The sequence below is a fragment of the Pipistrellus hanaki genome (assembly GCF_964339955.1).
Source record: "Pipistrellus hanaki genome assembly, chromosome: 1".
NCBI lineage: Eukaryota > Metazoa > Chordata > Mammalia > Chiroptera > Vespertilionidae > Pipistrellus > Pipistrellus hanaki.
In genome coordinates, this window is record NC_140503.1 from 166,706,668 (window position 1) to 166,729,301 (window position 22,634).

The 22,634-nt window shown below is 35.8% G+C and overlaps 1 protein-coding gene across 3 annotated transcripts in view; it reads left to right on the forward strand.

Annotated features, from left to right (window-relative positions):
- Positions 1-22,634, forward strand: part of CDKL2 (cyclin dependent kinase like 2) — a 32,381-nt gene that overhangs the window by 4,811 nt on the left and 4,936 nt on the right. The window contains exons 3-13 of one of the 3 annotated variants that reach the window (XM_084895683.1): positions 242-436; positions 3,184-3,362; positions 4,427-4,539; positions 5,793-5,932; positions 8,754-8,842; positions 10,872-11,007; positions 12,203-12,501; positions 13,326-13,419; positions 17,004-17,127; positions 17,381-17,487; positions 20,935-21,066. In XM_084895683.1, coding sequence (XP_084751809.1) covers positions 242-436; positions 3,184-3,362; positions 4,427-4,539; positions 5,793-5,932; positions 8,754-8,842; positions 10,872-11,007; positions 12,203-12,501; positions 13,326-13,419; positions 17,004-17,127; positions 17,381-17,487; positions 20,935-21,066 — 1,608 coding nt within the window. The remainder of the gene's footprint in view (positions 1-241; positions 437-3,183; positions 3,363-4,426; positions 4,540-5,792; positions 5,933-8,753; positions 8,843-10,871; positions 11,008-12,202; positions 12,502-13,325; positions 13,420-17,003; positions 17,128-17,380; positions 17,488-20,934; positions 21,067-22,634) is intronic. The other 2 variants (XM_084895684.1, XM_084895685.1) reach the window with 2 other exon arrangements.

The following is a 22,634-nucleotide window of genomic DNA, read 5'->3' on the forward strand; positions in this document are numbered from 1 at the left end:
CGGTAGTTCCATCAGAAATAAAGCTACATTTCTTTTTTTAATTGGTTTTATTGTGTTCTCTGAGAGGACAACAGAGTAATGTGGTCTTTTAACTAGAATTTAAAAACCAGAATATACATTTACAATTTATATTGTTCATGCATTTTATTGCTGTCTTTCTTATGGTAAGACCTATTTTGGATTGTCACTAATTGTTAATCATTTGATGCTGTAAAAACTATTTTGCATTTTTTTATAACAGCAACTGAGGCATGAAAATCTGGTGAATCTGTTGGAGGTGTGTAAGAAAAAAAAACGATGGTACCTAGTCTTTGAGTTTGTTGACCATACCATTCTTGATGACTTGGAACTCTTTCCAAATGGACTAGACTACCAGGTGGTTCAAAAGTATTTGTTTCAGATTATTAATGGAATTGGATTTTGTCATAGTCACAATGTAAGTATTTAGTTTAAATAATTATTTTGCCAATTATTGACTCTCCTGGCAGCAGTCATTTCATTTAATGAGATACTTGTTTAAAGTTTGGACCAATAAAGTCATAGAAATGAACTGTTACTTGGATATTGCCAATTTTCATGTGCCACAATACATGTATTCTTTTCCCCACCATCTTATTATGAAAAGTTGGGGCCATACCATACTGAAAAATAAAGAGTGTGCCATGAATTCCCATATAATCTACCACCTAGATTCTATACTTGTTAATGTTTTTCCATATTTTCTTTATGGTGTATTTATTTATATATTTATTAATGCCTTATTTATGTATTTGTAAGTAAGTTACAGATATCAGTACACTTCAACTCTAAATACTTAGGCTATGTATATTAACTAGAGTTTAATATTTTTTTGCTTTTGTTAGAGGTGACATTTACTGAGTGAAATGCACAAATTCTAATGTATGAGTTTTGACAAATGCACTCACCAAGGATCCATGTATATGTTAGTTCAAATTCTTTGCCGAGTTGTGAAGTATAAAAATCCCTGCTCTTCATGGAACAAATTGTTTAACCTCAGAGAGAAGGCAGGGGTGGATGGGTGGGTGGGAAGAGATCAACGAAAGAACTTGTATGCATAACCCACGGACACAGACAGTGTGGTAAAGGCCTGGGGTGAGGGGTGAGGGTGGGCTAGAAGATGTCAATAGGGAAAAAGGGGGACATATGTAACATTTTCAACAATAAACATATGTTTTTAAATCCCTGCGCTTAGCTGTAGTCTATCACAATAATTTTATATCCTTTGAGCATCAATAAGAGTACCGCCAAGTAAAATGGCACAAAGTACAAAATGAATAATTCAACACATTATTCATTCATTTTTACAAAATATTTTTAATGACATTTTTTTTGTGTGTGATTATAAAAATAATAGATGCTAATGGTAGATGTGGCCCTGTGAGCTTGCATGGATGTAATAGCAGTTGGTAGCCTCTGCAAACTGCTCAGTAATGGCATATTGCCATTTAAGATGCTGGTCCCCTGAAAGAGTTTAATATATATATATATTAAATATAATATATATTAAATATATATAAATATGTAATATTTAATATATAATATTTTTTCAAAATACAGTTTACTTGTATTAGAGAATTAGGTCTAATATTTTGTTTTGCCTAGTTATAGAATTTTTAGTATTGTCTCCCAGTATTGATATTTTCTCCTTTACAAATCTTAACCACTGATCTTGTTGACCCTCTTTATATTTCTTTTTTTAAAACATAGATATTTTTAGCTGGGACCAGTTTGGCTCAGCGAATAGAGCATCGGCCTGCGGACTGAAAGGTCCCGGGTTCAATTCCAGTCAAGGGCATGTACCTTGGTTGCGGGCACATCCCCAGCGGGGGGTGTGCAAGAGGCAGCTGATCAATGATTCTTTCTCATCGATGTTTCTAACTCTCTATCCCTCTCTCTTCCTCTCTGTGAAAAAATCAATAAAAAAATATTAAAAAAGAAAAAGAATCCTTTCTAAAAACAAACAAACAAACAAACAAAAACAAACATTGTTATTGATTTCAGAGAAAGGAAGGGAGAGGGGAGAGAGAGAAACATCAATGATGAGAGAGAATCACTGATCAGCTGCCTTCTGCATGCTCCCTATGGGGGATCAAGCCCACAACTTGGGCATGTGCCCTGACTAGGAATCGAACCCTGACCTCCTGGTTCATGAGTTGATGCTCAGCTACTGAGCCACACTAGCCTGGCGACCTTCTTTACATTTCTAATTGCCTGAATAATGCCTCCATTTGGGTGCTCAGCAATCCTCATAAAGGTCCCTATAGTTAAAAGTAAACTACTAATTATTCCATCAAAATTAACTTTTTCTAAGCTTTTTAATTTTTGTCAATAAAACCACCATTCTTTTAGACTTCTGGGTTTAAATAAAATATCTGTGACTACTTCCTAAGCTCTATTGATGCTTGATTCAAAATATTTATAAACTATGTCTCCTCCTTTCCATTCCTCCAAGCACCAATCTAGTTTAGGCCCTTATTGCCTCGTAGTTGTCCCACTGCTCTTTTCCCTGCCTCTAGTTCCTCTCTCTGACTTAGCTTGTTTATGGCCCAAATCTTTAAACATCTTAATGGTCATACTACTTCCATGGGTTCCCATGGTCTTCACAGGAGCTCAGACCCTCAGGCTGGCAGTTGAGACATCCTTTCTCTCTAGTATATAACCTGTCCTGTAGAAGCAACATGTCTCTAGTCTACTGATCTTTTTCTCTTCATTTTTTTGTTCTCTTTGTTACCTTCACTTGGAGTGCCCTTTCATTTCCACATTTATTGAGGTCATTCTTAGATTAAAGACTTACCTTAGAGCCCATCCCTTTCATAACATTTTTCCTTGATTACCGTCTTCAATTACAGCTTTACTCTCTTAATTTTGAGAGCAATGAGTAACAGAACAATTGATTTGGAATATGTAATATCTTTGATTATTTACATAAAATGTTAATGTATTTATTTTTATTTCTTTCCCAACTAGATTTCAGGTTCTTTAAAGCCAGGAAGAATTTCATATGCTTTTATTTCTATTCATTATAGGGACAAAAACAGTGCCCTGCACATGGCAGGCACTAAAAACATAATTAACTTATTTACCTTTATGTGCCAATATATGTCATTCTCTGTGTTTGTTTTTTTTTGTTTTTTGTTTGCTTGTTTGTTTGTTTTGTTTTAGATCATACACAGAGATATCAAGCCAGAGAATATATTAGTCTCCCAGTCTGGTGTTGTCAAGTTATGTGATTTTGGATTTGCACGGACATTGGCAGCTCCTGGGGAGGTTTATACTGATTATGTGGCCACCCGCTGGTACAGAGCCCCAGAGCTATTGGTTGGTGATGTGAAGTATGGCAAGTAAGACATCGTGGTGGTGGTGATGTGGGGGGTGCTACTATCTTTCTAATATAAAAAAGATTCCTCTAACGCTGGAGGGAAGTTTTGAACTTAGAGAACTTTACAAACTGATTTGTAATTTTTGGTGCTTCCCCTTTAAGCATTCTTGTGAAACAATTTGGGGTGTGTATACTAATATTTTAAAGGTAGGGAAATCAAGGTGAGCAAGTAGTCTGTTTTCTTATAGTGGTCCAGAAATAGGTATACTATATTTCACTTATAAAGAGAGGTAACATGGATTGGATAAGTCTGAAACTATTGGAATGAGATGAGTGGACAAGGCTCAGGGTAAAAACAATTTGGTGAAATGTTTTTAAAATATAATTGTTTCCATAAATGAATTTTTCAAAGAAGATGGGATTGTAACTTTTACTGCTTTTATAGAAATCATTAAAAAATATTTTCTACAATTTCTGTTTTCTGAGTATACACCATTTAATGTTTTCTTGATTACTTTAAGTTCTTCTTTTACTGTCATACTGTAACCTTTATATCATTTTATAATATAGCTATGACCTTAAGAAATTTCAAGGTAGTTGTCCTTATGCTAATAATGCCAGGATATTCTTTAAGTTCTTATAACTGATTTTAAAGACAGTTTTTCTTGTTTTTCTCTGTTAGCTTTCAGTTCTCCTTCTTGTTACTGTATGTGTCCTTAACGACCACCTCCTTCTGGTAGTTTTCAGTGTATGGTGGGATAGACTGACTAACTTGTTAGAATTATGTGTAAACAAAGAGTGAACAGCTTCTAAGTGAAAACCCAAAAGACTTATCTTCATAATAAAGGACACATAACTATTACGACTTTTTAGAAGCCTTTTTTCCCTCTATGTCACATGATCAAACTTTCTGGAAATCTGACTTACATAAAATTAGGAATTAGTACTTTAAGTTTATAGGTGATTTAAAGCTTGCTACTACTTTTCTCAATACCTAGAATATTTAGTAGTAATATGCAGAGCAGATTCAAGTCACAGTAAACATATAAGGAGGCCAAATTTTACACCACACTGCTTTTCTTTCAGAGCTGTTGATATATGGGCCATCGGTTGTCTGGTAACTGAAATGCTCATGGGGGAACCTCTCTTTCCTGGAGATTCTGATATTGATCAGCTCTATCATATTATGACGTGTTTAGGTAAGATTGTACATCTACACTTTCAATTCTAGAGGCTTTCTCCTATGCTTGTTTGTTTGTTTGTATTAATTTTACAAGGTAGGAAGCAAATAGGAAATTTTCATATATGTATGTATATATTCATTCATTGTCAGCCTGGCCTTGGTCTGTGTGACCTACGGTCTTAATCACGCTTTCACTCCACCTACTGCCCCACTTCCCCCTAAAGAGCAAAGGTTATATATATATTTTTGCACTTTCTAATTCAGTCAGTCACACACAGAAAGGATGCAAATGATTGCTTATTACCTATGGATCAATAAGCATTTGGTGTAATATGACTATACCCTCATCCCCACCTTCAAATTCAGAGACACAGAGACTTCCAAGGTAGTTTAATCTTATTGCAGATGTGACTTTTGTTGTTAGTGCTTTAGATGGAGTGTCAAAGCTAGATTATCACATTATTCTCACATTTGTTGAAATATCAACTTCATTGTTGGGAGATAGAACTTGGAAAATAAAAAAATAGTAAAATACTTGGGTTCTATTTAACTATTGGGTTTTAAGTTTCCAGATTAGAAATTCAACAAACAGTATAATGGTTTCATATATATTTTATGCTCAGATGGTAATGAAGTTGATAAAAAAAAGATAAAAGTGTTAAAATCAGACCTGAACATAATTATAAAATCAATTGACCAAATATTAAATTCTTAAATGATAAGACTGATTTATCTAGATTAGATTCTGACCATATTTTCATTGTTTTAGTCAGAACTTTAATGCTTTTTGGTGTTACAAATGAAGTGCTGGTGATTATTTAAAAAAAAATTACAGCCCAGCCAGAGTGGTTCAGTGATTGAGATCAACCTATGAACCTGGAGGTCATGTTTCGAGTCCTGGTCAGGGCACATGGCCCGGTTGTGGGCTCCATCCCCAGTGTGGAGGTGCAGAAGGCAGCAGATCAATGATTCTCAACATTGATGTTTCAATTTCTCTCTCCCTCTCCCTTCCTATCTGAAATAAATAACAATGTATTTTTTAAAATTATAAAAATGCTTTGCCTCTCCTTTTCCTATGCTCCTTCCTGTCTTCATTGTATGTTTCCTGGCATATGAACTTTCATTAAGAGCACTGTCTTCGGTTCGTTTTGCAGAGAGAGCCCCAACTCCATAAGCATGTCCCACTCTTTTGTCTACTCCACATCACCTGTCTCTGCCATTAATCTCATGATGTATAATGACAGAGATGTGTGCTGTCCCCACCTTCAGGTAATCTCATTCCAAGGCACCAGGAGCTGTTTTATAAAAACCCTGCCTTTGCTGGAGTAAGGTTGCCTGAAATCAAGGAAATGGAACCTCTTGAAAGACGCTATCCCAAGCTCCCTGAAGTTGTGATCGATTTAGCAAAGGTAACCATACTTTTTCATTCACGTTCTGACAGGGAATTTATATTTCAGAAAGTTGGCTTTCTCTCTCTTCTTCCTTCCTTCCTTCCTTCCTTCCTTCCTTCCTTCCTTCCTTCCTTCCTTCCTTCCTTCCTTCCTTCCTTCCTCCCTCCCTCCCTCCCTCCCTCCCTCCCTCCCTCCCTCCCTCCCTCCCTCCCTCCCTCCCTCCCTCCCTCCCTCTTTCTTTCTTTCTTTCTTTCTTTCTTTCTTTCTTTCTTTCTTTCTTTCTTTCTTTCTTTCTTTCTTTCTTGTTTAGTTGATCATTTAGGTCAACAATTTCATGTGTATGTGTGTGTTGGGGTTTTGGGGGGAAGACTTCAGAGATAAAAACCTGAAAATTTCACCTAAGAAATCATTTAGTTTATCTAGTATGTTTTAAGTGTGAAAACATCCTCACAGAGATGTTTTTAATGTTTAACATTTAAAGTGTAAGCTTTGTTTAAATGGAAAAGGAAAATAGGGTAAGAAAGTAAAAAGAATGGCAGAGTCGTAGGAAAATTAATTAAATTAAATGGCATAGATTCATGACCTGCGGTGTATTTTTAAACCAATAAGCATGAATACTACCCTTGATCTGAGCCAAAAGGTCGAGAGGTGATCAGTTGTGTATCCCACTGAGCCACTGGATTTGCTGAAGCTAATTTGCAAGTCATCATCACCTTTGCCTTGTGTTTGATTGAGGTAGATATTAGGGAGAGTCTCAATGGATCAAATTGTCTTTAAAAGTGGACATTTTGGAATTATTAGCTCAAAAACATTCTTGTTAGGATTGTCCTAAAGTATTGATAAAATAAATATCTCTAAAACACCAGGATCACATAACATTTATCTAAGTTATTTTATTTTTATTATTTTTCATTTTCTATATAATTCATTAAAAAAGTTTAGTGAGCCCAGGCTGGTTTGGCTCAGTGGATAGAGCATCAGCCTGCGGACTGAAGGGTCCCAGGTTTGATTCCAGTCAAGGGCACATGCCCAGGTTGTGGGCTCCATCCCTAGTGGGGAGTGTGCAGGAGGCAGTTGATCAATGATTCTCTCTCATCATTGATGTTTCTTTCTCTCACCCTCTCCCTTCCTCTCTGAAATAAAAAAATATATATATTTTAAAAGAAAGTTTAGTGAGCTTATAACTAATTATAATAAATTCTTAAAATAACACATGTCTCATTTTCTCTATAATCTAACACATGCAAATATTTTTCACTGAAACCTGCTTTATGATCAACCTTAAACAAAGAGACTTAAAGGGAATAAAAAGAAAATTATTGTCTAACTTATGACCCTTATAGTAGAATCATATAACTTTAAAAACATTTATTACAGAAATTTTCAACAGAAAAGAAAGAATAACAATAGAATGTAGCCTTGTATACTTGTCATCTAGCTTCAACAATTAACAATCTCTAGACCAGTGGTTCTCAGCCTTTCTAATGCGACCCTTTCATACAGTTCCTCATGTTGTGGTGACTCCCAACCATAAAATTATTTTTGTTGATACTTCATATAACTGTAATTTTGCTACTGTTGATGAATGGTAATGTAAATATCTGTGTTTTCTGATGGTCTTAGGCTCTACAGCAGCACTTCTCAACCTGTGGGTGACCCGCTAGCAGGGTCGCCTAAGACCATCAGAAAACACAGATATTTACATTACCATTCATTAACAGTAGCAAAATTACAGTTATGAAGTAGCAACGAAAGTAATTTTACGGTTGGGGGTCACGACAACATGAGGACCTGTATTAAAGAGTCGCGGCATTAGAAAGGTTGAGAACCACTACTCTAGACAAACTTTATCATCCAGACCCTCTGCACCTTTTTTTGAGCATTTTGAAACAAATTGCAGATACTATATATTTTTTTACTTATAAATACCTTAGTTATGTATAGAACTTTTCTTGTTCATTTAAAGCTACTTATTGAGTCCCTTTTATTTTTACTAACATTGAATGGTTTCAATTAATCAGAACAAAAATCCATGTAAAGTATCTAGCACAATAATAAGCACAGACCAGGTCCTTTCCTTCCCATTCTGCAAGGGCTTTAACATTTCACCATAATTCCTTAATATCATAAAACATCTAATCAATGTTTCATTGATTTTCTCATAATTTCTTTTTATAGTTTAAATTAGGATTCACAGAGTCTACATTTCAATCAGTTAACTTCTTTTTTTAAAAGAGGTTACATCTTTTTTAAAAAAATGTTTTATCAATTTCAGAGAGGAAGGGAGATAGAGAGAGGGATAGAAACCTCAGTAATGAGAGAGAATCATCAATTAGTCAATGCATGCCCTCTACCGGGGATTGAGCTCCCAATGGGGGCATGTGCTGTGACCAGGAACAGAACCATGACCTCCTGGTTCAACGCTCAACCACTGAGCCACACTAACTGAGGTAATTATCTTTTTTTAAAGATTCTTAATTTACAAACTCATCTTCATCTCTTTTTGTTTTGTCTGCTTTAACCTTGCTAATTATTTATTGAAGAAACTAGGTTGTTTGTCCCTTAGAGTTTCCCATATAGTATAGTTTAATATATTCCTCTATGTCCTGTATTTCTTATAAATTCATAGAGCTAGAGCTTGATCAGAATGTCTGGTGGTCTTTCTTTTTGTGATATTAGCAACCTTTGGTCATTGTCTAGGTTTGTGATTTATTCTTTATAATTTATCACAGATGTTTAAATTCATAACTAGAAGGAAGTATTTTCTATATTTAGGCATTTAAATGTGGTTATATTTTTTTTTTAAAATGAGCTACATGTTTTTCTTTTGGTTTTCCAGAAATGCTTACATATTGATCCAGACAAAAGGCCCTTCTGTGCTGAGCTCCTGCACCATGATTTCTTTTGTATGGATGGATTTGCTGAACGGTATAGTACTGGCTCATGTTTTCCAGGTCTCCCTGGTTTAGAGTTAAAATAAGTTCTCCAACAGACAGTATTTCTCTACCCATCTACTTTTATAGGGTCTCATATATTTACCACCCTACCTCCATTCATCCTTAGCAGCCACGGGATTTGTAGGAGTAGTTCCCTGTATTCACTAACGTAGGGCTCTTGGTTTCATGAAGCAGTCACTTCCGGCTTTTATTCCTGTCTTCCTGTGGTAGCACGCATCACTCAGGTCACTGATATCTATGTTGCTACCAGTTGTATGATGCCATAATCTTGGGTGCTGATGCATTTGCAAAGGTACCATCTCCTGTTGTTGCCAAACTCAAACCACACCCAGTCCTGTGACCTGCTGACCCTGCTGATGTGCTAGAGACCTTGGTGTGCCAACCCTGTGGGTGCCAGAGCTGTTGGCATGCTCTCTTGTGCTGCTTGAGCTAGTGGCATCAGTATAGCTGAGAAAGCAAAAATATAGTGCGATGACTAGTAATGACATTGCTTTATATTTTTACAAGTCTAGTTAATATCTAGCTTAGTAAAAGATACATGGGTTTTCATGTTTGCTTCTAATTTCAGTAGTTGTGATATGTTGTGTTGTTTGAAATATATATGAAGAAACCCTGGCCTTATACAAATATGTTGTTGGGAAATGGAAGAATATTTTACTAGCTTTTTTAGATAATTGTGTGCATTCTTCTTTGATCCCATACCAAAAACTTCGATGCTACATTAAAACTTACAGTGGTGGTTCTTAAATGTTGGTTGTGGAATCTGAAACCACATTAATTAGCTTTTTTTTTTTTTACCCAGTTACATTAAAATCTCACATTTTGAATATAGGTCTTTTACACATGTATACTTTTGTAATAACATACATTAGTCATTTGGGAAATATTGTTTTGCTGTTATGCAGATCTTTAAAATGTTAACCTATTTCATTATGCCACATTCAAAAAAACCACATTCAGAAAAGGCTCATCAGAAAAGTCTTTAAATATTGGGAATTTGCTCAGCTCAAAGGAGTGGATACAAACTTAACAGAATTCCAATTTTGCATAAAATTTTGAATTTTAAAAAAATATATATATTTTATTGATTTTGTACAGAGGGGAAGGGAGAGAGACAGATAGCTAGAAACATCGATGAGAGAGAGTCATCGACCAGCTGCCTCTTGCACACCCCCTACTGGGGACATGCCCGCAACCAAGGCACATGCCCTTGACCGGAATCGAACCCGGGACCCCTCAGTCCCCAAGCCGACGCTCTATCCATTGAGCCAAACCGGTCTCGGCAAATTTTGAATTTTTTAACACAAATATTACCAGTTGTTTTCCTTGAAGTGACAGGCTCCTTCGTTCACTTTTTAAAAGAGAATATATGCTAAATTCTCTCTCTGAATAACAATAGCCAGTCTTTCTTTCAAGTAAAAATGTTTCAATAAACAGGTGGCTAGTTTAGTTTGTATCGAAAACAATCACACAGTGCTTTTCTTAAGTTAACCATTGTGCTTCAGTTTGCAGCAGTTCTTTTTGCATATTCCCATATTGTCACACAAAATATGAAAAAGGCATATGTTCAAGGATTTAGATTTAATAAAATTAATACTTTTTTACTGCTTTATCAAGGACATCCTTAAATACAACTCTCTCTCTCTCTCTCTCTCTCTCTCTCTCTCTCTCTCTCTCTCTCTCTCTCTCTCTCACTGAGAATGTGTGGCTATAAAGAATATAGCGACTGCTAGTGCAAATGTTATCAGGATGAACAGGAAGTCATCTTCCTCTTAAGAATAGCTTTGGCCTTTTGAACCTCCTAAAAGGTTCTTAGTGATTCCCAGGAATATATAAACTGCCTTTTGAGAACTGCTAATGTAGGCCATAATTTTTTTCATTTTAAATAACATGATATAGTTTAATAGTCAATTTTTAAAAATATATTGAAAACCATTTTCCCCCTTTGATTTCTCTGTCTCACACAATTTTATTTTGTTGACAAATGTATTTTTATGTAGGTTCTCTCAGGAACTACAGTTAAAAATACAGAAAGATGCCAGAAATATTTCTTTATCTAAAAAATCCCAAAACAGAAAGAAGGAGAAGGAAAAAGATGACTTTTTAGGTGAGGAGAGAAACACTCTTGTGGTGCAGGTAAGTGTCCATGTTTTGATGTCTATTAAATTTAAATTTATTATGTTGGATGGTGAAAAAAAATGAAGGTTAAAATATTCTCTGATGGGGAATAAGTTAACTTTTAGCTTCTTTATAAAAATGTATTTTTTCTATAGACATTGCCTGTTTAAAAAAATCTTAACATATCATGTAGTGAGTACCTACTGTGTACCAGACTATGCAGGAAATCATACTCATTCAAGAATATTTAGACACACATGTGAGTATCCACATACCAATACATGGACACACACACACACACACACACACACACACACACGCACACCATTTTTCCCCTTTAAAAGATAAAAGAAAAAATATCATCCTAGCCAGTTTGGCTTGGTGGATAGAGCTTCGGCCTGTGGACAGAAGGGTCCCAGGTTCAATTCCAGTCAAGGGTACATACCCGAGTTGCAGACTCGATCCCCAGTGGGGGGCATGCAGGAGACAGCCAATCAATGATTCTCTCTCATCCTCTTCCTTCCTCTCTGAAATCAATAAAAATATTTTAAAAAAAGAAGAAAAATATCATTGTTAGAATTTATATAAAGAAGAGCATTTTAAAATTGAGATTTGGGTATTGAGTTTATTTGAACGTTACTTTTCCTGGTACGTTATCCAGAATTGGTTCTTGGTAAGGTAATTCGAATCCACCACCAACCACTCCTGTTTTCTCACATGAAGCAAAAGAAAACTTTCAATTTTGTGTTTTCTGACTCTAAATATATAGGAACAAAAGTGGGCATGCTTGATTTCTCTTCCACATTTCTCCCCACTGAAATATTTATAAATTAGATATATGTATCATGCAAATCTGAAGTGTACAGGGTATGGCAAACCTAGGTTTACAGGTGTGAGCATATGAAACAGTTTATTATTGTATTATTATTTATTAATTACTGTATTACTTTCCATAGGAACAACTATAAACCTACTTTACCCCACCCTGTACACATTAGAGCTAGTGCAAATTGCATTTCTATTTGAAATAAATGTCTGACTGAGAATCTTGGGTTTAATTTTAATTCCATATGTAGATAAAAAACAAACCCCAGTGGCACAAAAAGGTGATGTCTATGGAATGCTGGCTTAGTGGACAAGTACTTTATAGGTAGAGGTGATTTTTCATTATCCTCAGATCATTAATGCTAATAACATTTTTATTATTGCTCAGGATTCCAATGCTGACCCTAAAAATAAGGATTCTAGAGTACTAAAGATAAAAGGGTCAAAAATTGATGGAGAGAAAGTTGAAAAAATCAGTCGAGCTTCAAATGTCAGCTGTCTCCATGACAACGGGACTAGCCACATCAAAACAGTGCCTTCAACAAGCCTCAGAGATTGCAGCAATGGCAGTGTGGACCACACAAGGAATCCAGGCATGGCTATTCCTCCACTTACACACAATCTTTCTGCAGTAGCTCCTGGTATTAATTCTGGAATGGGGACTATCCCAGGAGTTCAGAGTTACAGGTATGAATTAAGAAAATAAGGACAGAAGGTTGTTTAAGGATATATTTGTAAGTGATTGTCATTTCCGCCCCATTGTGTTATTCTCAGGCTTTTGGATACTGTTTATTCTTGTCAGGTTGCTGTTTCAAAATACTTTCTAGCCTATCTAATGAAGGTTATTAGCATTTGGTCAAATAATTAACCCAAGTCCTAAGAAAGTAGGACTGTATTACTTAAGGTGAAGAGAATCCACAGCTATTTATTCTAATAACATGGAAGGAGATTGTCATAACAAAAGAAGTAATTGATTTTCAAGGTCTGTTTCTGCATTGCATGGCTACAGACATTTAGGGATACAAGAAAGCTCCTTTGGGGAATTTTGCTTAAAGGAAGGTAATTTGCTCAGTTGGAGTTTGGGACTGGGTAGGAGGCTTGAGTATAGGACAGAATGTTTTACCAGATCTATGCTCACAGTGTATTTAAGAACAGGCATTAGCCGAGACTGGTTTGGCTCAATGGATAGAGCGTTGGCTTGGGGACTGAAGGGTCCCAGGTTCGATTCCGGTCAAGGGCATGTACCTTAGTTGCGAGCATATCCCCAGTAGGGGGTGTGCAAGAGGCAGCTGATCGATGATTCTCTCTCATCGATGTTTCTAACTCTCTATCTCTCTCCCTTCCTCTCTGTACAAAATAAATAAAATATATTTAAAAAAAAAAAAAGAAAGAACAGGCATTAAATGCTGACTAAATTGCATGTCACTTGGTGCTATGTAATTTAGTTTTGTGCTTAAAAAAAAATTACTGTTGGTTCTAACTTATTTTTTTCGTTGTTCTTGTTGTTACAGAGTGGATGAGAAGACCAAGAAGTATTGTATTCCATTTGTTAAAGGAACTCAACAGACTCCACCTGGCATTTATAATATTAACATGACCAAACCAGTAAGTGATCTGTTTTCAGTGGTAGAAGAACAAGCTAAGTAATTTCTAGACTTTTATTAATATTAAATATAATAGTGAAGAACTGAGATTTTTATTTGAGGACAAATCATAAAATGGAAGCAGATACCTTCCCAGCCTGCCATAATCATAAATGTGAAAGACTTAAAGTTTAAATAAGTTTTAGAAAGTAATACCAATCTGGAACTTAAAATGTAAGATTTTATTAAAATGACATCTGTTTTAATTCTTTAGGCAACAGTAAATTTTCTTAACCTATGTTTGGTCACCAGTTTTTGTTGTTGTTTTAGAATAGAGAAGATAAATGGTCTTATCTCACCCACACTAGGATTTTGGTAAAAGTATTCTGTTTCTTAATTTAACAAATATTTATTGATTACCTATTATGTATAAAACACTGGAAATGAATGAGTCAATCTTTCTCTTCAAGGAACTCTTGGTTTAGTAGAGGATCAGCAAGTTAAAGCATAGATTGTAGCAGAAGCATGTACAAGGTTCATATGTCTCTGAAGCTTCAGAGGAACATTTTTATGCTCAAGATGGCTTTTTTTTTTTTTTTTTAAGTTAAGTCATCATCACTCTTCCACTCAAAACCCTCCCTTGGCTTTCGATTTCTGAGTAAAGACCCGAGTTCATGCAGAGTCTTTAATTCCCCATCCTTCTGTCCCATTCACAGCTACTCTCATTCTTTTTTTTAAATATTTTATTGATTTTTTACAGAGAGGAAGGGAGAGAGATAGAGAGCTAGAAACGTCGATGAGAGAGAAACATCGACCAGCTGCCTCTTGCACACCCCTCACTGGGGATGCGCCCGCAACCAATGTACATGCCCCCGACCGGAATCGAACCCGGGACCTTTCAGTCCGCAGACCGACGCTCTACCACTGAGCCAAACCGGTTTCGGCAACAGCTACTCTCATTCTTGATCAATCTATTCCAAACACACTGATTTCATTGTTATTCCTGCAACATGGTCAGGCATGCTTCCACATTTAGGCTTTTGCACTTGCTTCTCCATCTGCTTTGGAACATTCTCCAATTAATCCAGGAAACTTGCTTTTTCTCTTCTTTGGCTTACATGAAACCTTATTATGAGGTCTTCCCTAAAATGATAACTCATTTTGTCTCCCATTACTTTCTATCCTCTAACATTGCTTAATTTTCCCCAGTATATATATTTGATAACCTCTACATTCTTTTATTTATATATTGTCTGTCTCCCTCACTAAGATATAAGCTTCCAAGGCAGGGATTTGTGCTTTGTCTCCTCACTGCTCTCCCTCACACCTAGAACAGTGTCTAGCAAATTGAAACTGCTTAAGAAATGCAAATGAATTCTGCCAGGGAAAGGGAGGTATGAACATATTCCCCAAAAAAGTATTTTTCTCACAAATTTTCCTTCTCTACTTCTTTCATTATCCTCAGTGCTGAAAAGTATAGCCTTTCTTTTTCATCTCTCATGATTTAGACATTATATTTGCCTGTTTTTAAGTTTTTCTTAGGCTACAATATCTGTACCCATTGTGCTTTCCTTTTTATATAGCCTCCCTTTTGATTTCTCTGTGGATATTTCGTGTTTTACATTCCCACTCTGCTTTGAAGATTCTTTTTCTCAGCTAGGCTATTCCAAATAGTTGGCTCAATACCATTTTTCTGGAATTGATATCAGCTTTCTTTCAGGCATTGCATAACCATTACTGGCTAGAAATTTTAGATCTTATTTCTGTTTATCCTTCTTTGGAACAGGCAATTAAAAAAAGGAGGTAAAGATTAGTGGGGGGACGATCCACTGGAAAATTAGTGGAAGCAGAGCTAAGCCTAAACTTTCTTCAACTTCTTGGTTGAAGATCAATAATAAATATATTATTATAAATATCTCTTATGCATTTTACTTGCCACTATTTGAATATGTAAATATGGTAGTTTGGACTTATTTATTCATTTATTTGTTTATTTATTTTTGTATTTGCAGATAATTTTTTTGAACTAATTATTCTATTTTGTAGCTGACTTGAGCCAAGAGCCTTAGTACTTACTCTATTAAAAGAACAAACAGAAACATCCAAAAGAAAGAAAAGCAAAGTTTCAATTCAGGACTTTTGAAGACATTGTGGGAGGCAGAGTGGCATAATTCACAGAATATTAAATCTGAGACATCAAGGAACCTCAATGGCTTAACACTGTCATTGTATGTGTTTGTGTGTATAGTTCATTATACATACATACGTATATAAAACACATAAATGATTTCATTATATATAAGTGGTTTTTTTTTTTAAAATAAAATCATACACTGTATATATTACCTGTTCTGAAAATGTAGAAAAGAATATAGACTTTCTGTCATTCTCAAATGAAACAGAAAAATGTCAGATCCATAAAGGTGCAGAGTTGAAGTGCTCCTACTGTTCTTCACTTTATTTTTTCCTCAGACTTTATCAACTATGAAGTAATAATACTAAGATTTGGAAAATAATTGAAGTTGTAATTATTTAATAAAGTGTGTAACTAGGAGATAGTATCATGTGGTAACTCTGAGGAGCAGGACAAGGACAAATGTTTTTGTGTTTTTTTTGTTTTTTTTAAAAAATATATTTTATTGATTTTTCACAGAGAGGAAGAGAGAGAGATAGAGAGTTAGAAACATCGATGAGAGAGAATCATCGATCAGCTGCCTCTTGCACACCCCTTCTGGGGATGCGCCCGCAACCAAGGTACATGCCCTTGACCGGAATCGAACCCGGGACCTTTCAGTCCCCAAGCCGACGCTCTATCCATTGAGCTAAACAGGTCCCGGCTGTTTTTGTGTTTTTTTAAAAAAATTTATTTTATTGATTTTTTTTTTACAGAGAGGAAAGGAGAGGATAGAGAGTTAGAAACATCGATGACAGAGAAACATCGATCAGCTGCCTCCTGCACAGCCCCTACTGGGGATGTGCCCGCAACCAAGGTACATGCCCTTGACCAGAATCAAACCTCGGACTCTTCAGCCCGCTGGCCAATGCTCTATCCACTGAGCCAAACCGGTTAGGGCAAGGACAAATGTTTTTAAAATGAGCGGCAAGATTATGTTGGAAAAGCAAAAAAAAACAAACAAAAAAACCAACCTAGGACATGTGATATACATGGCAAGACAAACTGCTCAGAATTAACTATATGATGAAAAGCTCAGCGAGTGTCCTAAGGCCTGACCTTGCTGGCCTGATGCCCTTCTGCTAACCTTTTACTGATCGCCAGGACCTACCTGAAGTCTCGGAGAGGGAGACAGAGAAACTCATACCAACCAGTAATCCACTTGGTAGTAATTTAATACATTTACTGAGGGAGAGGTTTGAAATAACTAGGTGAAATTGTGTGTGTTTTTTTTGTGTGTGTGTGTGTGTGTTACTTATGTTTTTCAAATATTGTATTATTCCATATCTTCAAATCCATACATTTTAGGCTATGACTACAGTAGTTAGTCATACATTTTAGGCTATGTATCCATACATTTTAGGCCATGACTACAGCAAGCCCAGTTTACCTGGAATCTAATTCATTTGTGTTAATCATTCTGATTATATTAGATCACTAGTGAAAAGAGCCTCCTTCAGGCAAATAAGAAAAGAAGAGAATACGCAAAGACAGATGTCCATTTGCCTGAATTAAACTATAATCATCTCCCCGAACTGAGAGCCTTGGAAGGCATAGGTATGTTTACAATGCTTTTACCTTGTCAGCCCTTTGTTTGCATTGTTTAAAATGTATGTGAAATGAACAGAATATCAAAAACTCATACATGTATGTGAAATGAACAGAATATAAAAAACTCATGGTAATTTCACATTTTTATGTATGTAAATATGTATAATAAGTACTACATACAAAGGGACAGATACAAAATGTGAAAAACTAACAAAAATGTCTATTTTTTTTCACTGTGCTTATGGTTATTTTTGTGCAGCTCGAAATTCCAGGCTAATGAGGAAAGAGAACAAAAACCTTTCAGAATCTCAAATTCCTTCTCTGGCTGCTATTGATTTGCATGCCTCCAGTGTTACACTGCATCAGGTACAGAAATACTCTGTAGGCTGTGTGGAGCTCCAGTCTCATGTTTCCTGTTCATGTTCCTTAGAGAGAGTTTGCTCTTAAGGATTGGGAAGGTTTATTGGTGGGATCTATAAAATTTTGCTTGTTAAATTGTGTATTATGGTTCATTGAATTTAGTACCTCTATGACATATCCTATATAATAAAACCCTAATATGCAAATTGACAGAACAGTGAAACGACCGGTCACTATGATGCACACAGTCTCCCTCCCCCTCCCCCCCAGAGGGAGGCAACCAGCAGTGGTGATCAGGGGGTGGGGCCAGCTGGCGTGTGCCAGAGGGGGCCCCTGATCACCCTGCCCACCGATCGCCCCACAGGGGGCCCTGATCGCTGGCCAGGCCTAGGGAACCTACCCCACCCCATGTATTGGGAACAGTCTCTTAGATTTAAAAATTAAAACCTGGCAAGGCTACTCTAACACTGAAAAAAGAGTAGCAGTGATGACATGCATGGACTCTGGCTTGCACATGTGGTCAGCTCTGATTCTGACACCTATAACTGTATCACAAAGCCAATTACTTATCTCTGCTTCAGTTTTTCCACCCATAAGATGGGGAAATGGTACTATTACCTCAGAAGGATCATGCTATGTACTACTTTTTATAACCTGGGCAAAAAAATGTAGCTGCCCATACAACAGCAAGATGCTTTTCACCTGTATGAAAAGTATGGCTACTGGTGCATGCAGCGTGATTGCAAAGGGGATGTCTGACTGCCGGTTTAGACCTGACAACCCCAAGGGGTCCCGGGTTGTGAGAGGGCACAGACTGGGCTGAGGGATGCCACCACCCCCTCCCCCCGCACTAATTTCATGCACCAGGCCTCTAGTATGTTTATATTAACATTTCACAGTTTACAGTAATCAATGTTTTATGATTAAAAATATGTGTGTGTGAGTGTGTGTATAGCCTAGTTATGGCTTTTATATAACTACAGGTTTTGTTGTAGCTTATAGTATTTCACTGCATTAGCCCAAAACTATAATCTATCTTTCAAAACTCTGAAACTGTTTTTATTCTTTTAGAATGTATTATCTGACACTTTTCCCCAAGATGATTCACTTCGTCCATATTAAAAAAGATTTGCTATTACTATAGTCATCTTTTTCTATAACTTCTCTTAGCCCTTAAGACTATTTATGTTTCTGCTACTTTTATATCAACAACAGTCATATCACTCATTTTCACATTGAGGAAACTGGCAAATTTTTTAATCTCCTGAGCCAATCATAACTTGCTACAAACTTTGGATATGGGTCATTGTACTTCACTTTTACTTTTTCATAATTCTCATCTTTGCTTGATGCTTGGAAACTTTTGTTTTAGAGTGAAATTCTCCATTCTCATTTTTTAAGCATTTCTATTTAATTTAATGAATTCTATATAGCTTCTTTATCTATGTGAATACTCTTTTCTCCTTAACTGTGCTACTCCTTAAATAATTTTGTAGAGTTCTATAAACAAGGGGAACAATTTTGTTGAGGATAAATTACATAGGCAGTAACCCCGTGATACTGAGAAAAAGGTTTATTTACTGCTGTTGCCTTGCCTTATCTCTTGCTGACAATTTCTGTAGCAACATTATCAAAACTAAACAAATTCCTGTTGTATGAAGATGAATCACTGTCACGGATTTAACATCTGGTAACTATAGAATCTCAATAAATTCCTGTATACTTCTAAACTTAAATTTAATGTGCATTTTAAAGGTGCAGAATTTTTCATTTGCTCTTTGAGAGTGCACTATGCTCAAAAGCACTTTTCAGGGTTGACATAACCAAATCTAGTTTCAGTCAATGGAAGAAAATGTTTTTATTTGTTGTTTTGAACTAATCTTTTTTTTTTTAATATATGTTTTTATTGATTTTAGATAGAGAGGAAGGGAGAGGGGTAGACAGATTGAAACATTGATGAGAGAAACACCCATCAGCTGCTTCCTGCACGCCCCCTACTTGGTTTGGGACCTTCAACCAGGGCATGTGCCCTGACCAGAATCGCACTGGTTACCTCTTGGTTCAGGGGTTGATGCTCATCCACTGAGCCATGCCGGCTGGGCTGACCTTACCATTTTATACATATAAATTGGTTCTGCACGTTTAGTCTCAAGGTACTTGCTTAATTTCCAGTTGTATTTAAGCTACAATAAAGGAGAAAGTTGGTGTAACAAAAATCACAAATTAACAACAAAATAACCTGAGCTTATGTACAGAAAGTCTGAAGGAAAGAGAAAGTCTGGACGAAGTGAATCATCTTGGGGAAAAGTGTCAGACTGAAAAGCAAAAGACTTTCTGGTACGCGATGTGACTTGTCCTGCACTCTTACTTTATTATTAAAAATACATTGAACTATGTTTTATTTCTGTACTTAACACAAAACTTTCACCTTTATAAAAGTCTACTAGTACCTTTTGGAAAAATCTGTAAGATAGATTTTTATAAGTAAAGTGTTGCATAATTCCCCACACACACACACTTACACATGTTAGGTACTTATACACACAACTATATGTTTTTTCCTGTAAGCATGGTTTTAGCTTTATCCCACACATTTTGATATGCTGCAGCTACATTATCATTCAGTCCAAACATTTTTTTTTATTTCCCACATAATTTCTTCTTTAACCCATGAATTACTTAGAAATGTTTGTCTAATGGTTAGATATGTGGAGTTTCCCTGGATATTTTGTTATTATTGACTTCTAATTTAATTCCATGTGGTTAGAGAATATTCTTTTTATGAATTTGATCCTTTTAGATTCATTGAGATGTGTTTTACAGCCCAGCATATAGTCTATATTGGTAAATTAAATTTGTTCCCTTGAAAATATGTGTATTTTTCAGTTGTTGGATATAATGTCCTATAAATGTGAAATTAAACTAAGGTGGTTGATAGTGTTGTTCAGATCTCCTATGTCCTTAATGATTTTTTTGTTGTTTACTTCTATCAGTTGCTGAAAGAGTACTGTCAAAACCTTTTACAACAATTGTGGAATTGTCTATTTTTCTCTTTTATCTGTTTATTTTTGCTTCGTGTACTTTAATCTCTTTTTAATTACTTGCACATTTAAATTGTGTTGTCTTCTTGATACATGTCCCTTTTTTTTTATTATGAGATGTCTCTCTTTAACTCATAGTACTCTGGGCCTAGATGTCTATTTTGTCTGAGATTAAAATAGACACTCCAGCCTACTTATACTTATGTTTCCATGATATATCTTTTTACTTTTCATTTACTTTCAACCTAACTGGTTTTTATAAAGTGTTTCTTTTGTCAACAGCATATAAGTAGGATCTTTCCTTTGTATCCATTCTGCCAATTCCAATTCTTTTAATTGGAATGTGTATTAGTTTTCTATTGCCGATAAAAATGACTCCAACTAAAAACAATATCCATTTATTATTTCACAGTTTCCATGGGCCAGAAGCCTGGGCCAAGCTGCTTCTCTCCTTCAGAGTCTCCCAGGCCGAAATCCAGATGTCAGCAGGGCTGCATTTCTTTCTGGAGGCTCTAGGGGAGAATCCGTGTCCAGGCTCCTTCAGGTTGTTGGCAGAATTCAGTTCCATGTGGTGGGGGACCTGTTTCCTTGTTGTCCCTGTTTCTTTGCTGGCTGATCCCCAGGGACTGTTCTCGGCTTCTAGAGGCTATCCACATTCCTGGGAACCATGGCTTAGTTCCACCATTTTCAAAGACAGCAACATTAGCTGTATTTTATTTATTTATTTATTTATTTATTTATTTATTTATTTATTCTTTGAATCTCTCTTACCTCCTCTTCTGCCTCATTTCTCTGATTCACTCTTCTGCTTTTAAGGATGATGTGATTACATTGGGCCCACCAAGAAAATCTCTCTACTTTAGAGTAGTAGCTGATTAGTAACATCAATTTCATGTGCAAAGTTCCTTCACACAGAAACTAAGCTAGTTTGATTGACTAACCAGGGATAGGCATCTTAGGGGGATATCTTTAGAATTCTGACTAGCATTGAATATTTAGGCCATTAACATTTAATGTTATGTTTGGGTCTAGCTCTGTTTTCTTTTTTTTCTTATTTGTTTCTTATTTGTTCCTCTGTTTTCCTTTTCCAGTCTTCTTTCATATTTAAATATCTTTAGTGTTGACTTTTGGGAGATATCTCTTTGTACTATTTTTTAGCCATTGGTCTAGGGGTTACAATATATATATATATATATATATATATATATATATATATATATATATATATATATATATATATATAATTTTCACAGTCTACTTATAGCAAATATTAGGCCACTTATAAATGTAAAAACATTACAAATATATTTCCCTTCCCACCAACCTGAACTTTTTTTGAAAGGATTTTATTTATTCTCACCCAAGGACACACTTGGAGAGAGGAAGGGAGAGAGAGAGAGAAAAACATTGATGTGAGAGAGAAACATCACTTGGTTGCCTTCCATGTGCGATCTACCTGGGAATTCAACCCACAATCTAGGTAGATAAGTGCCCTGACCGGGAATTGAACTGGCAACCGTTTGGTGCACAGGACGACACTCAGTCAACTGAGCCACTATGGCTGGGCCACCAACCTGAGCTTTATGTTAGAGTTAATCATATATATTTTACTTACATACATTGAAAACTCCACTACACTATCATACATTTTGCTTTAAACAGTCATAAATATTTTAGAGAATTTATGAGAAAAAAAGTAGTCTATGTTTTCCTAACTAATTACCATTTCTGTTTTTTCTTTTTTTCTTAAAGCTACAGTTTTATTTTCTGGTATTTTCCTTCCACAGGAAAAACTTACTTCTTGCAATTATTATTATTATTATTATTATTATTATTATTATTATTATTTTAATATATTTTATTGGTTTCTTACAGAGAGGAAGGGAGAGAGATAGAGAGCTAGAAACGTCGATGAGAGAGAAACATCGACCAGCTGCCTCTTGCACACCCCCCACCGGGTATGTGCCCGCAACCAACGTACATGCCCCTGACCGGAATCGAACCTGGGACCCTTCAGTCCATAGACCGACGCTCTACCACTGAGCCAAACCGGTTTCGGCTAAGTTGAACTTTTTTTTAAAATTTTTTAAATTAAATTATTATCTGTGTACA